Source organism: Thermochaetoides thermophila (assembly GCF_000221225.1).
Source record: "Thermochaetoides thermophila DSM 1495 unplaced genomic scaffold scf7180000011806, whole genome shotgun sequence".
NCBI lineage: Eukaryota > Fungi > Ascomycota > Sordariomycetes > Sordariales > Chaetomiaceae > Thermochaetoides > Thermochaetoides thermophila.
The window spans coordinates 1,988,446-2,004,829 of NW_006383023.1; the positions used below are offsets into that span (position 1 = coordinate 1,988,446).

The window sequence follows — 16,384 nt, forward strand, 5'->3', positions numbered from 1 at the left end:
TGTCCTGGCGCTTCTTCTTCAGCTTTGCCAGTTGCTGCCGTTCTTCTATTGATCAGCTCCCAGGTCCTGCCCTCTTGTTCTAGTTCAATATTTCATCCTTCCCAGCCACACCACGCATCTCAAGCCAGGTTAGCTTCCTGGCTCAAGCACGCCTAACCCTTTTGCAACGGCGCGCGTGTGGATTGCACCCGCTGTGACAGCCAGGATTCTACTTCATCACTCAGTTCACGGCACATCGTCAGCCATGTTTGTGACCTTGCACATGGCAACCTCAGACCCCAGGCCCAGACCCACGATGTGATGGAGTGCCATCATGGCACTGGTGATGATGGAGGGGATAGCCGATTTGCCTTGTAATTGGCGACGACGGCATAATTGCCCTGAACAGTCCGACCGACGCAACCATACGGGTTGCTAATCAAAAGTACCTACACTACGGATTATCCAAGCGGAGCGTTCCTTCAACCAAGCAGCAGTTCATCGTTCCATGGCATCCATGCTCTCTCGGTCTCACACGCGCCTTTGGTGGGCTTGTGCGAGCGGTAGTTGTCCGCCGATTGGCCTCTTCCCCTCACACTTGGAGCTGCTTCTCCTGGACGCCCAATTGCACCTTTGGTTCTTGCACTCTGCAAGATTAGGCACTTTTGTGCTTAGAGCTGCCGTGGGTCATTGGGTCATTGGCAACATCCTCATCACGCCACTGTTTCCTCGCGGGAGTTCCTCAATTGGTATGGATTCCAGAGTTCGCCGTTTGCGGCTTGCAACTTATCGAGTCACCGCACGTCTTGTGCGGATATGTTCCCCGAATACACTAAACTCCCAACCCTACCAGCCTGCGTAACCATACCGTCGCTGCCCAGCATTGATCCCGGCGGCCCCCCCCCCCTTCACCCTCCTCTTCCCCCCGGCGCTTTGAGCATCAAAGCAGTGAGTGTGAATCTGGATCTCTGTTCCATCCTGCACCTCATCATACTGTAGGTCTCGGGTCTCGATTCCCTTTATTTTCGTGTTATCCCTGTCAGAGGTGATTGTGTAACAGAGTGAAGCAAGCCTCGGGAGCCGCCATCTCATCGGTTCTCTTGCCAATATTTTCTACCTTTGGGCACTCTAGGTAAGGTAACTCCAGGCCAAGTCTTGCATATGACATTGCAAGCTCCCAAGATCCTCGCATCCAAAAGCCTCTTATATTGGTCCACTTACAGCTTCACCGCCCGTCTGTTGTCTCACCCGTTATAGAAGCAGATATACCTCTGTGCTGCATATCCTGGCTTCAGTACCTTTAACATAGTTGCAATTTCTGCGAAAGGATCCCAAGCGTCTTTCCTTGATTGGATGTACGCATGTGCAGGTCGCCGAACGAACTGCTCCGATGCAAGAGTTGTCTTTTTATTCCTAACAGCTCTCCACGCTCTTCTGCCCATCGAAGGCGGGGCTCGTTAAGTCAGCAGTTAAAGTAGCTCTTCTTAAACTACCTAGTATCGTTGCTTCCAAGCGAAATATCACACTAGCTCACCATCCCAACCACTCTTCATGCCAACAGTGACAACAGCAACAGTAAACATCAGAGCTCGGTGAAGTTTGGAATTGCCTCCCCTCTATTTTGATGTCATATCAGATTCGCACTGGGGAACCCATGCGGCGCCCCATCGCCTCACTGGGTGATTGTGGCGCTGCCGCAACTTGACGTCAACTGCAGACGGGCTTGAATCACACTCTTTTAAAAGGGAGTCGTGGCCCTCGCTACGCAAGTGTTGAGCTCTTGGTGGCATGCGTTCGCGGGTCGATCATCCTGCTGATTCGAGTGATCACGGGCCGGGGCTGGCTCCGAGCTGACTGCTCGACAGGGCCCCCTGCTCAAATAGAAGATAAGCGTTATTCTCCCCTCTCATCGTCATAGTTGCTGTCGTCACTGTGGCAGCCGAAGGATTGTGCTCTCAGACGGGACACCGTGGGTATTGAGGGTTGAACGGAAGGTTTTGTGGCCAATTATGGGCTTGATCCACGGTGGCGATGTATTGATCTGAGAAAGGCACAAGAGGGGGGGGGTTCATGCTCTTGTCTATCTCAATTGTTATGTTTTGTTTCACGAAAGTTTTGCGATGCTCTTCTTGATGGTTACCATAGTATTGCCCTTGCTGCAGCCCATTGATACCTTGCTCGGCTCTGTGCCGTGTGCTTGCATCCGTCCATCTTAACGCTCCCTCGATCCAGCCTAATGCCACTCTGTTCCTGGTTCGCCACTCAGACATGCGATCAGAGGAGCGACGGCATGAAATAAGAGATGAACAGCATGTCAAAATCTTTCCATATCTCCGTAGCTGACAGTTTGGTTACCACTTATTAGCCTAGTGTGATTGAATGGGGGGGGTGTTGATTCCCACCCATCCATTGTTGTCAATATCAACATCACGATGCTTCTGGGCTAGCGTCGTCTGGATCACACCTCCGAAGCCAAGCTTCCCCTCACAGCATCTCATCCATGCATGGTTGAGGCTGAACCTCAGGCCCACTCTGATCTCCACGGTTATGCTATCCTATCTGAGGCACGAAGAGGAAACCTTGTGTGCGATTCCTTTATCGTTACCCCTCCAATCGAAAGCTTGTGGAGATCCTTCCCCACCTCGAGACCTCTCCATCTTGGTACGGGGGATCTTGTCTATTCACAAACCACAGCAGGTTCCTTTTTTTGCGGGGATCGTGGTTCAAAGAAGGAAGATGCTGCTCTGTCTAATTGAGATCGAGACCTCCGATTCTCTCCGCTCAGCCCGAGAAGGCTAAGTTCCCCCCAACAGTGCATGACTTGTGGCTTTTGTGGATTTCCTCCCGCCGAGGCAGGTCGGCTTTCCTTTTCCCTTCCTGTGTATGGCCGTTGCGGTCGGCCATGGTGGGTTACTGTTATGTCCAAAGACAGGATGGTGTGCTGCATTGCTGGTTGAGGAGGTGTGCTTGATGCAGGCGCCTGCGTGAAGTTTTGGTCACGCCGCCAAGACCATGACACTCACTATTCCTTCTCATATAATGCATGAGGGCCAAATTGCTTTGTAAGCAAGATCTCGTCAGCGACTATCAGCCGGCGGTTGTGATGTTGTTACTGTTGGCCTGCTTTGTAGGCCGGGTCGTTACTGCGGAGTATTGCTCGTCACACTGGTACTGCTCAACCTTGCGTGCCATTGTAGCCATTTATGATCTTTGACAGACCATCGTGCGCTGTATTGCGATGCTGTTGGTGATGTCAGTTCAAGATACAGATGGCATTGATCACGACTTCAGCTGAGGGAGCGCGCAGGAATACGCCCCAGGTTGAATACGGCTAGGCCGTTGGTAATAGTGGCTTAGACCACTCCGGATCTGTCATGATTTCAACGAAAGAAGTGCACTGACGAGGTGATGTCAAGAATCATCAGCTGATCATGAAGTGGGTTGAATGGACTTGTTGAAGCCCCAAACTTGTACGTCGGCTGCCTATCTCAATGAGCTAAAACGACGATGACGATCTGGGACCACGCCTGACCAACTGCACAAAGGACAGGAGACACTCCGCAAGAGCCAACTCGGGGAGGAACTTCATGCTCTGTGGCTGGTTGAAGAGATTTCCGGTTCTGAAAGCAGATACAGTGCCACTGCCTGGCGAGTGAAAGTTTCCTTGGGGAGTTGAGAGTTGAAACTAAACTTTTTCGGAACGCAATGCCCCTGGAACTAGACACAGACTGACCAGAATCTATGAGATGTGAGCCGTAGAGTCTTTCCGATGCGGGAGTCTACCCAGCTGTCCACAGCAGTGAAGCAACAAAGACCTGTGAGCGATAGTTGAGCAGCGCTACCCAGGGAACTGACAGGGCTCTTCTCCAGAATGCTTAGAGACAATAAGGCGCAATAATGTTGGAGGAGGCGAGGGAACGTGCTTTTAGTAGCTCTGTGGGACTCGTGTTCTTGCCTTCTCCAGGACTCTGGCACGCTTCTGAAGTATGTCAAGCCTAAACTGGTTGGAAACAAAGTCAACGCAGTATATTGGAATCGTATTGACTCAAGAAAATGGTATCTATTACGGGGATGGCAAACCAATGCCTACCATTGTCTCCCGCTGTAATACATAGAGCTGGCACTAGTGCTAGCTGGAATCGTGGACTAGATCGAATCAACCCAAGGTTGTCCTTCAGTATACTTAGCGAGACAGCACATGTATTGATCTGACAATGGAGGTGCATTGTCAACGTAAAATGACTCATTACTGGCACTCCTGCCGGCGGAGGAGGTTCAGCATGAGGAAAGAAATTCAAGAAGCAAGAGTTGCCAAAGAAGATCATTGGCCTCTTGGAAGACAATTAACTTAATTCTTATTGAAGCATGCACTCAGACCAAAAGAAGCCATGGCTCAATGATCAGTTCATGGAAGCATAACCTACCTTCCAGTCAAACTTAATGGGATCAACACGGGAAGTGATTGTTATACCTAGCTGTCAGACAGGTTGGAAAGAGCTCAGTCCTCATCACTAAGATATAAACTGAACAGCGACAGAGGTACTGTATCTACTGGGAGAAGCGCACAGGGGTTAGTGAACAGAAGTTTAAGACCCTAACCTGACTCCCTCCTGTCAGTTGTTGCAACTTTCTGGTTATGAATATGAAGGGATGAGCCTGGTATTTGAGATAAGTCCAGAAAATCCGGGATTAAAAAAGATTACCATCTTGTTCCACTGAACTGACTCCCAAGTGATATGTTCCAGTTCTTCAAGGGACAGCATGGGTCGAGTTCTGCCAACTTAGCAACACCTCGATACTCCTACATGAAGAGGCTGCACCTTGCTTTGCTTCCAAGACTTGCTGCCCCATAGTATAAGTCCTGTAAGGGTGCTGAGTCTCAGTCTTGGAGGTGTTCAGAGCTTGGTTTGCCATGATCGCCAGAGACATCATATATCATCGGTTAAAATATATAAGCTCAACCAAGTTACTAGGCTTGAGCTCTAGTGGCGAAGTACTCAAGCAGATGTCTAGTGTTCTTCACCAGCGCAGCCACCTTGAACAGATGGCCTCTTCCCCTCTAGAATTGCTCGCTATCTTGTAACATTCACTTGGCTGACTTGAAACTATCACCCTCTCCGAGAGAAACTACGAGAAATTATTCTCCGAACCTTGCGAAGCACGCCGCAAACACTGTGCTGAGTGCAAAGTATTAGTCCCTGTAGGTCATGTTGTAATGGGGGAGACAAGTTTATGAGTTAGAAGATTGTAGACGACCGGATCCATAAACCTTGGTACCGGCAGATGGCCCCTTGGTGTAGTTCCTTGAACTAGGACATAAAGAGCAGAAGCCATGTATTGCGTTTGCTTCTCTCTAAGACGCACATCAATGCGTATCTTGCCAAAACACAGTTTTTCACGTTCCGGTAGACTGAACACGGATATATGGATGCTGAGCTCCCTATGAATTATGACACCTACACCCCGCGGCAAGACAGGCTGAACACTACGTTGTGATTATTTGAGAACAACGGAGAACCTCCTGACAGAAGTCATATGGATGGCATGCAGGGATAGGTAATCAAGTGCAATTTGGGGGACTAAAATCAAGCTTGTTGTGCGTTTCTTCGGTACTTCAGTTTGGCAGCGTTAAATAGGCCTGCTGGCTCATCCTCCTGACCACGAAAATTTCTTATTCCTTACGCTATCCAAGATATTTAGGTCAGCAGATATGACAAGCCGACGTCAGTGGATGACGGGAATGCAGATATTATCCCAGAACAATAAACACGGGGGAGAGTAGTGGACATCAGCTGCCACCCTGCAGCGTTGACCAAATAACAGCAGTGAGGAGCCAACCAAATGCAGGCGAAAGAAAGATTGTAGGCAAGTGAGGCTAGCTGCAGGTGCACGGGAACACACAGGCAGCCTCGATGACAAAAAAAAAGGGACCTTGTGACAGGTGACTGGCTGAAGGCTCATACCAGGAAGAAATGACCAAGTAACGAATGGTTAGGAAAAGGCAGGTGATAACTCCTGGGTTGGATATCTGGGAATCCGAACTATAAGTTTGACTGGTCCTCAGTCTAAGACAGTTCCCCTTTAAGAACAGAGATATCATAAGGAACCAAAGTTGTCTGTGGGCGGAACCAGACTCCAACCGTTACGGTTCCAAGGGACAAGGGATAGTGAGCAGAATCCGACTTCTGGTACACCACTTGATCTACGCCATGAGACGGTGTTGTCATTTTCTGCCCCGTGCTTGGTGTACGCTGCCGCCAATACTAAAGTCTCGGGTTCCCAGCTCAGCCGCTGGACGGATGGGAAAGTTGGGCTGTTTCGGACCAGCTGCGATGGTGAACCGTAAGAAGTGAGCAGCAACAAGGGACTAGACGGTAGATGAGTCCGCTTAAGTTTCATAAAATGCCGAAAAGATGCTAAACTGGGCCTGTGAAATGAATCAGTCATTACCTGCTAAGAAACCCGGCCAAGTACTTACCAGGACCTAGTACTCCTTCAAGATTCATGTTGCGCGTCGTCATTTGGGTGGGAAGGTATCAAGTTGCAAGCATAGGTCACTTTTCAATAGAGGAGCGCAAGTATGTCTGATTCTTTATATTGTTTAAATCTTTGCTAACTACTATAAATTGGTATCCAGACAAAAAAAACGTTTGCTGACTGCTCGACAGTACATAGGGGTATCATGCTTCAGGGTATCTGAGGGGTATCCAGTTTACAGTAACGACAGGTGTACAAAAAACGCCAGATGATGCCGATGATGCTAACGTTGTGATGACAATGATGCAAATTCCAATCCCGAAATCCCGCTTGCTTTTTGTTTCCCTTCCCAAAATGCAATGTTCCCGAGAAATGCCCAAACCAGGTTACCAGGTAACTTCCAACATGCGGTTGGAACATTAAAAAACGTGTTCGGTAGTGCGGAGATGACACTGCCGAGAGGCTCGGAGTCGACGGCAACGGGCGCCGTTGTGTGTGTTGCTTCCCGTCCCGCTTACCCGACCCGACCAAACTCGGCAACCTGTCATCATCCATCACACACCGGTTTTGGAAGAAATCGGAGAATAAAAAGTTTGTAGCCAAGAAAGAAAAAAGCTCGGTCCAGCCAGAGAAGGTAAAAAAAAAAAGGAAAGACAAAGTTTGATGCGAGTGAAAAAATTTGAATGCCTTAGCGCGTCACACCAAATGCGCCGGCAACCCGTCTGTACCCCAAGGTGAGAAGGTGAAAGCTGAATGAGATCCCATTGGTCGCCCCACACCGTCTGTGCCCGGGGGACAGGACCGAGGAAACAAAAACGTCTAGGGATGGTGGTCCGTGCTGTGCGAGATATGCGAACGGGCCGCCGGCCAAAGTGTTCTGGCGGTGTTCTGGGTGCGCGCTTTGGCAATTTGTCGGCTTTCGAGTTCCAGGCCCAGGCCGTAGCTGCTGGTCGTTGGGCCCTGGAAAGGCGGTGAGTTTTGCATCCGCACAGGGCTGCATGTTGCATGTCAATGCAGCGCCGTGCAGGGCGGTGTTGAGGTGTGCATCCCGTCAAAGGCGGGGGCGTCGGATCCGTCGGGTGGGTTTGCCGGGGAACGCGCCGTTTTTTGGCAGGTCGAAGCTCCCAAAGGTCTGGAAGAAATTTCGCTTCTCGGACGCGTTCCAGAGAGCAGGAATCTCTCGGTAAATGCCGAAGCTGGCATTTTTACCGAAATTCCTTGACCGAGGGATTTTTCGCTGGAATTCCGGTCGAAGGCAAAATTTGCTGTACTGGCTTGTGAAGCCGGTTTTTGCCTCATCAGGTTTTTGTTGCTTGGGTTTTCAGGTTTTGGGCGCCTCGGGAAAAGAGGGCCGAAAATTCAAAACACTGGGGTAAATGGGTACTGTTGCCAAACCCAACAGCCGGCTGTCCTCGGCACAGCTGTCGGAAATCTGCATATGTGCCCGGATATGGGGAAGGTTCCCAAGGTAACCAAAGCATGAGTCATGTTGTGGTGTTTCTGCATTGCCATGTTAGATCGATTCTTGGCAACGATCGGGAAAGGTCGGGAGAGGCACCGCCCTCGCATGTGAGTGGTTGTCCAGCGGTGAAAGTGACTTACCCAATGGCGAGGCTCTTGTGGTCGATGGCCCGCACCGAACTCACATGCGCCTCGATATGCACGCGATTTCGCGCGGATAGGGCGCTCAATCAGCTTCGGCGATGGGAGTCATCATCGAAACCGTCCTGCCCTTGCTCTTCTTGGAGGACGGGCTCGTGCGGCGCTTCTTGCCCATCATCGCCGCCCTCCTGCGCTGCTCACGCTGTTCGAGAGCCAGGATACGCAGGACTTGACGCTTGGCGGCCTCGTAGTCAATTTGGGGCTGCTGGGGAATGGGCGACTGGTTGGGCGAGCCACCGTGGCTAGAAAGGTCGTCCTCGCTGAAAGAATCGATCTCGAGAAGCTCCTCATCGGAAAAGTAGCACGACGGCCGATCCTCAGGCGCATCCCAACCACCGAGCGAAGACCTCCGGGGCCACGAAGGGAAGGCACAGCTAGCCTCGGGAGCCTGAGTGGAGAAGGGGCTGGGAGCGATGTCGATGGCGATAGTCGTGGTGACAGCCGTCGTGGGGGAGCTGTAGGGAGAGAAGAAGCTACGGGTCGAGGAGCTCGACGAGCTGTATGAGCTGTAGGAAGAGCCGTACATCGTGATTGTGTTGTGTAAGTGGGTGAAGTGGTATGTGTAGATGGCTGGTGTCGATGGTGTCGAGTGATCAAGGACTCGGATTGTTCGAGTATGATGTCTCTTCGTCGACGGTCGTGATGATGATGGAGACGGAAGAGGGACTTTAACCCAAGATGATGGGATCAAGAGTCTTATATTCTCACCCAGTTGTGATGAGCACAAGGGTAGGGCGACCCAGAAGACGGGATCCTGTGGGGCAATTAAATACGATCCCTCGGGGAAATCCTAGTGTTGGCCTCGAACCAAGGGGGACGGGTGTGAGGGTAGAGGGTGTGAGCGGGAGTGTGGGAGGGGGAGTGAGGATTTGAGGCATGGGCGGCGCAGGGATTCACTTTCATCACCTTCCAGGGTTTGCTCCCCCAGACACCGTTCATCGTCGGGATGGACGCTTTTCCCTGCCAAAATTTGGACCTCCGTTTTTGCCCGTTTTCTCCGTTTGGCTATCACTACCGTTTTCAGCTCGCACCTGGGTGGCTGCCCAACCGGGGCTGCCCTTCTATTCTGGACGTCGGCGCATCGGGTTGGTACCCGACGGACCCCCCACGCGCAGACGCTTGGACAAACGGGATGCCCTTATGGAAGGCTTTTTACCCAGGAGCGCGCAGAGCGCGCACGCGCGCACGCACCGACTTGCGGTGTCTGACCGCCCACCCTTCATTGTAGCGCATTCGCTCACCTTCCCGCTACTCAGATTGCCAACCGTTGATACCTCCAGCTGACGTCGACGCGTTGTCTTGGACCAGCAACAACCATTGGCAGCATAAGACAGTGAACCACAGACAGTTAACGGTGCCTCCAGAGTCGTCCCTCCGGGGCTGGTTTAGAGGACCCGGGGAAAAGAAAACCCTCATCCCAAAGTAATGTCCAGAGCGTCGGATTCGCAAGGGTCAGCGGTTCCCATGTTGGGTACGTACCGCTGGTGGTAAGTACCAGGAAACGGAGTACGTACGAATGCGAAATGACAGGGTCCGCGCGCGGAGCGAGACGATCCATTCACGGCACCTCGTTCCGACCCCATCCGCCCGCTTGGCTGTGGATCTGTGCTTTCCCTGCGCTCCCCCAGAACTCTTAGTCCGTCACGCACACCAACTTCCCCGGGTCGATCTGCACCCCCAAGGCCGCCACACTTTGCTGTTCACCGCCTGGATTGGGCACACAGCAAACAGAGAAAAGAAAAAAATGCAGATAATCAATATCAAAAAGACGGCGAGGATGTGAAAGAAGAGAGAATAGTGCGACAACTGTCGGGCGGGAAAAAGCAGCGTCGGATGCATGCGTTTTGGCTGTTGAGACAATCAGCAAAAACACATCAATAAGTATCTAATCAACATTTGTAACAATTGTGGTGTTGTCTTTTTTTTTTTTTTTGCTTTTTTTCTATTCCCTGCGTTGATGCTCTTATCCTGGCTGTTTCTTGGTTTCTTTTTTCTCTTCTATGTCTTCTGTTACTTCACAATCCAGCCGCCAAAAGGGCTGGCTATCACCAACAGAACCGATGGGCAAACAGACAAGCAACAAACCGGTGACAGCCATAGCAACCCCCACGCAGCAAAACGGCTCTCTCCATAGAGAAAACCCACAACCCACAACTTTCACATCAACGAACATCGCCACAAACCTGATTGTTCCCCTCCTCTGCAACTTGGATAGCACTGAGACAACAAACCTAATGACAACCAGTTTGGAGTCTCCAGCACATGACGTTGACCGAGGTGTTTGGGCACGATTTGGAGGGGCTGGCAACGCAGCGAAGATACATCGTACACTTCAGCGATGCATCGCAGCCTGGTTGCCGCCGGTTTGCTTATGATGTCATAGACCTTGTTGTTGGATGTTTTGTATATGTTTGGGCGTCCTCAAAAGCCTAAAATGGACTATGCTGACGGCGTTATTGCCTGAACATCTACCTGTTTTGCTGGCCAGCACCGACACCGACAGTGTCGGGCTACCTAGCTTGGCTATTGCTGTCCAACTCATCACTGGGGCCGGTGCACGCCTTGCAGCGAACAGTTCACCACCTCACCACCTCACCACCACCACACCTGCCGGTGCGGTGAGGGCGATGTGCAACGTCACCTGGATTCGTCATCCTTAGAACCTGATTTCCTTGATTTTAGGTTTGTTTTCATTTGGTTGTAGTTGCGCATGCACCTCTATCTCAGTCTTGTTGTGACTCTGGAATTCTCCGTTTTCTAGCCCCTCCTCCGTTTTTGCGTCTGCTGTCATCGAAACCCACCATATCAGGCAAGTGACACGTCTAGCTGCCTGATGAGTAAAGCTTGCAGGAGGGGCGCAGCAACAGCTCTATACAACCTGTTATCCAAAGGCTTACTTTAACTAATCCAACTGCTACTGTATAATTACTTGTAGATTATGCTTTTGAGTATGCCCGATGTTCTCACTCTCGTGTTCGGCCGGTGCTTCGCCTGTATGGAGGATTTTACGTGCCTTTCCCGTCTCCCTTGGCAATATATATTGGTGGATGATATGTGTCACGCATGCGACCATTGTCGCGACGGTCATCGCCATTCATCCTCATCCTGTCGGCGTTTGCTCGCGGCGGTGCAGTAAGTCAGCGTCTTGCAGGCACAAGCCGCCCTCACCAGCGTATCGGCCTTTTGGCGGGGCAACGGTACAGATTGCATCAGCACTTTCGCAGTTGCGAAGAGGACGAACAGGAAATATGTCGGTGGTTGCTGACTACGCCCGCCTATTGCTCAGCGCTGTATCTTATCCAACCTATTCTCCCGTCGCACCTGCGCCTCACACAGCTTGCTGCCTGGACCTTTAAGAAGGGATGTCCGCATGGCCTCTGTTTTTTGCCGATCAAGCGAGATGGAATATCGACCATGAGTGCTTATCTGGTCGCTTCACTCTGGGTCTTTGGCTCGGGAGAAGCAAAGTTCCAAAATGAATCATAAGCAATGCCCTGAAAGTCCAAGGCAGCAATACCGGCAGGAGGCAATGCGTCGCATCTCGGCCGTATGGTTGTTGGGCAGTTGTTGTATCTGGCTGTTATCATTCCTCGGCGAATCATAAACCGGCCGGAGCAATGCAAGTTCGGCAGTTTGCCGATGTCACTCCCGACGGTTACGGCTACGGCTACGGCATCGGATCCACGGGCCACAGTTTTCTTTCTTGCCTGCGAAAATCTCTGCGGGTGGTAAGAATACTAACATCCGGCCGAGTCCACGTTGATCTCAACTGCAACGTTGCAAACTCCCGTCACAAACGCGTGTTGTTTTTGCAAAAGTCTTGTTACTCTTTTTCTCACTCTTCGCATCTCACAACGTGCCTGCGCTCCAGACTTGCTTGCCGTGCCCGACCTTCTGCAATGACACGCTCATCCAACATCAGCAGCATGACGTGATAAAGATGGCGATCTTCGCGATCTCCTCAGTCCAACTTTAGCCAACACATGCCCGTTTCCCCGATCTTTCGGCTGTTTGCTTTTGGGCACAAACAGACCGCTATTTTTTCTTTCCTGTTGTTTTTCGCAGCTTAGAGTTTTGTTTTCGCCGGTGGAGAAGCAAAAACCCTAACATCCACCCCCTCCCTGCCCTCCAGCGGCCTGGACCGCGCTAACAACAACCGGAAAGCGGTTCCTGCCCGCTTAGCGCGTTTCCCCAGGTTTTTATCGGTCCGGTTCTTCAACCGGAACGCGTTCCACGAGTCTGGGCTCGCGAAGCGCAACAAACCTAGCCCTTGCTTCACTATCTCCGTTTTGATAACGCTTATCGGGGCAAACGGAACACGATAACGAGCCTTATCGGTCGGATAATGTTCTGCAAGATCGGATAAGAGCAGAAAGGAAGGATCAAACTCAAAAAATTGAGATCTTGTCTGATGCCGTGCAGGCTCACAGGCTGCGGCGTCGATTCAAGCTGTTTGGTGTCAGGTTGAGGATGAAACGCCTGCCGGCGTCTGTGCCACGGGGCACTGGCCGTTTCGAAACACTGGCATGGGCACGCAGGGGTTTTTGGGCCGCTGAGCCGCTGGAAGCACATCTTCGCGCGAACGGTGAAGCCGAGCTTGGGCCGAGGGAGCTTGGACCCAGCCCAGACCCTCGACTGCCGCCTGGGCAAACCGGGGAAACGGAAAGCGCAGATCTCGACCGTGAATGGTCCCCAGTCCACCCGAACTTTTGGGAGGTGTGGAGCTGGGCTAGTTTTGGCAAAAGGAAACACCAACGCAGGGAATATCGAGGGGCAAAGTCGGCAGTTGTCGAAGGGATTGGTATTCTCCCTTTGAGACACCGGATCACCATCACCAACGGCTTCGGACTCGGCCTCAAAAAAGGCGATTGTAAGAGCCACAAACACCGTCATAGAGAGCAAACAAACAGCAATTGATTGCGGGTAAGGATGATCTTCAAGCCTTGGTCTGGGTTTCTGCGGAGCAAAGCCGTCTGTCAAACCTGATATCTTTGCCACCACCAGTACTCAATCCTGCACACTGAGCTGTCGATTTTCATCGATGCGCCGGCTCCCAGTCTGTCTGCAACGAGAAAAATCCAAAGATCCAAGTCTGCCTAAGATGTACACCTCCCCTGCACCGGAACTCGACCCGCGGTCCCAAGGCACAGGTTTGCTCCTTCACACACCCCCAGAGGCGAGTCCCAAGGTCCCAGAGCGCTGGGAAGTTCTCAAGGAAGTGATTCTCGACCCCAAAGAGCGCCTCGACCAGGGTATTACCTCTGCGCTGGGACCTCCGGATGCTCTTCCGCGGCCATGCGGTCCGAATCCTTGGGACCCAACCCCACTTTTAGCATCGTCCCTTTCCCCTCCTGGAGAGTCTAGCGAGCCAGGCGAAATGAACCACTTCCCCGGAACTCCCTCCGTCGACTGATCACAGACTCTACGACGACGGTAAGGTTCTCAAGACGAGATTGGTATCGACGCGCCGGTGCGTCCCAGCGATCTGGATTCCCAAGCTGATGGAATCAACACCCTCACTGTCCCTGGCCTGTCCCCGTGGTGCGGTTCTGGTTCCTCGCTTGGAGGCTTGTTCGTCGCCGGGACCCTCTTCCGGGTCCCAAAAGAACTTCCAGCAGACTTTCTAGCGCAGAGAGCATTTTCCATTTTTGTTGCTGATGGCGCTCGGCAATTGAAGATCCTCAAGTGTTCCCGTACGATTGGGAAGATTATCAGCCTGATGGGACGTACCGATTTGGAAAGAATCAACATCACCTGAGGGCATCCCCAATCGTAACCAGTCCCATAGCCTTGGGAAGAGTGGAGGGGAGATTTAAAAAAAAAAAGCCAAAAAAAACAACCCCAAAAACAGACTTCCAGGGGCATTCGTCCCATGGGATTGGACTTCAATCAAAACGGAGGCCAGAACTGCGAAAAAGATGCATCATGTCAGGAGAGAAGCTGTTACCACAATTCGGCTCCCTAGTTGTGCAGCAACGAGCATCCAATCCCTTTGCAGCCCAGGGCTCTGGAACTGGTCTCGGCGCGGGATGTTCTCTCTCCTTGGCGGCCACGTGGGGGGGTTGAGTGGGTGCGCGGGCAGCCAATGCGAGAGCGCACCATCAATGCCACCTGCGCATTTCATCACCCACATCTGTGCGATTCAGGAGGAGAAGGCGCGTCAGATCCTTCTTCAACCCCTCTGCTGCCCCTCTCCCATCACTCCCACGCGTGTCTCTTCTGCCCCCCACGTGTCGTCAGCACCTTCCCACTCCAGTGGCCGCCTGCTTGGTATCGCAATCTTCTACTTATACATACATGCATAGGTAAGTAAGGTGAGGTGAGGGATGAGTCCCACGTTGGCATGCTCACAACGCTTTCTCCTGACAGAAATGCATGCTTCATCATAAAACGCGCGGGATGCCCACGCTGAGAGGGACTATTATTCGTGACGGTGCTCCTCTTCCTTCCTCGGCCGTAATATGTATATGAGTGTTGCTCAGGTCATGACACCGTGATCGCTTAAAGTGATCACATCGAGCCTGTAAGCTGTCACAGCTGTATCGGTTCTGAGCACATTTATTTTTTGAAATCGTAACCACAATAGCCTATCGCCGCATTATCCTGTAGTTGCAGCGCTCTATATATGAGACAGCGTGAAGCCGCGACACTAAGGGTTCACTTTGCGATATGCTCCCATATCATCCCATATCATTGTTAGTTGGTGATTGTGAGACTAAGACGGGCAATGACGGGTAACACCGGCTCAGTCTCTTGGTCGTGTTTCCTTGGCTGTAACAACACGTGTGAAACGGGCGGTCCACTGGTGTGAATGCTGTTAGAAATGGTTCCTCATTGCTACGTTAAAGATCAAACTTTGGTGTGGTATTGTAGTGTTGACACAAAAAAAAAAAAAAAAAAAAGAAACTGGAGACTCGAGATCGGCTTTACACTACATTCCCAATGTTTTGGAACTATCCTGTCTTGAGCAGGTGACGACAAGCACTGCCAGCGAAGAGTTACATTCTAGAGCTTATCGCCGATGGGACATTCCCGCCATGGCCAAAACGCCGCGATTGCGATATTTTGAAGGTTCCTGTCGGATATATCCGATATGGAAGCTGATATTGATATGGTTTTGTTTCAGAAGCTTCCATTTCCTTTCTTTGCTGTCAACTTGCTCCGTTTTGACCACGTGGAACTCCATCAAGAACGGAGTCCATGATGGAGAAGGACAGGAACTTGGCGATCGTGGAGGTTGTGGATTGCGGACGTGGCGAACACCAGGTTCCCCTCTTCTCCCGTCCGCGGCGGCGACATCCTATGTACACTCCTCCGGTGTGGCACCCACACCACACCCGCCGCCCGCCAGCCCGCCCGTCCGCCGAAAAGCTGCTGCTCTCTCCCCGCCCTCCATTTTCGCCGGCATCCCGACCGCCGATCGCTGAGAGATCCACTTTTTCCGCGTGGCCAGCGGGTCTTGAAGCGAAACCGGACACAAGGCGGTTTCGATCTCAACGATTAGTCCAGACCACATCTCCGCTTCTTATCGTCAACTTGCCATTTCCCCGCTTCTTAGCTGCCGCTGGAGATGGTTTTCCTTTCTTTTGAAAATTTTACTATTCCCGAGGGGGATCTCATAACCGACACTATGGATGGATGGCGATGAATGCAAAGACTGCGAGAGGGGACGGGAGGGAAGCTGGGTAACGTAGCGGTGGAGATTCTATGCCAGCAATACGCTACTCTGCATGCACATTAGGACGCCGCTGTTGCTCGTGGCGTTGTTCACCAGCCGCCCATCAATCGCTCAATCAGCGGCTATACACTAGACGATAACGCTAGCGACATTTTGCTTAGGATGATCATCAGCGGATGATAAGGTGTTGCTGGTTGACAGATTCGATGCGGGCTTCTGCGGCGGGCGGTAGCCAGTTAAATGGCACTCACCGCTCGCTTCGCTTTCACCGGCATCGGCCAGCTCAGCACTGCGGATGCTTGTTTGCATGCTTACACCCTAGGTAGATGCAGATATGCAGGTTGGTTACCCCGGAGAGAGAGCCAGGCGAATGAGTTGTCATAGCCATGTTATCGCCATGCTCACAGTTGTGTCCGAGTGCAATGCACACACTATCGATCTACAGCCGCCTGAGATCTCGATCTAGGAGAATACGAAATGCAACACTTCACGTTTTGCCCATCACCGGAGAAGCTGGCTACCGTTAGGCAGACAGACCGTCGAGATAACGGTGGCTGTCTTCCCGCCCCAAACCTAGACGCCCATTAA

At 51.8% G+C, this 16,384-nt stretch overlaps 2 protein-coding genes across 2 annotated transcripts; one reads left to right on the forward strand and one right to left on the reverse strand.

Annotated features, from left to right (window-relative positions):
• Nucleotides 1-8,143: 8,143 nt before the first annotated feature.
• CTHT_0005560 (uncharacterized protein) lies at nucleotides 8,144-8,644 on the reverse strand (the record flags this gene model as incomplete). The annotated part of the gene is made up of 1 exon (XM_006691027.1): nucleotides 8,144-8,644. The coding sequence occupies one exon, from the start codon at nucleotides 8,642-8,644 to the stop codon at nucleotides 8,144-8,146; it is 501 nt and encodes a 166-aa protein (XP_006691090.1).
• A 4,575-nt stretch (nucleotides 8,645-13,219) lies between these two features.
• On the forward strand, nucleotides 13,220-13,531 carry CTHT_0005570 (uncharacterized protein; the record flags this gene model as incomplete). The annotated part of the gene is made up of 1 exon (XM_006691028.1): nucleotides 13,220-13,531. One exon carries the CDS (start codon nucleotides 13,220-13,222, stop codon nucleotides 13,529-13,531), a length of 312 nt encoding a protein of 103 aa, XP_006691091.1.
• Nucleotides 13,532-16,384: the final 2,853 nt, after the last annotated feature.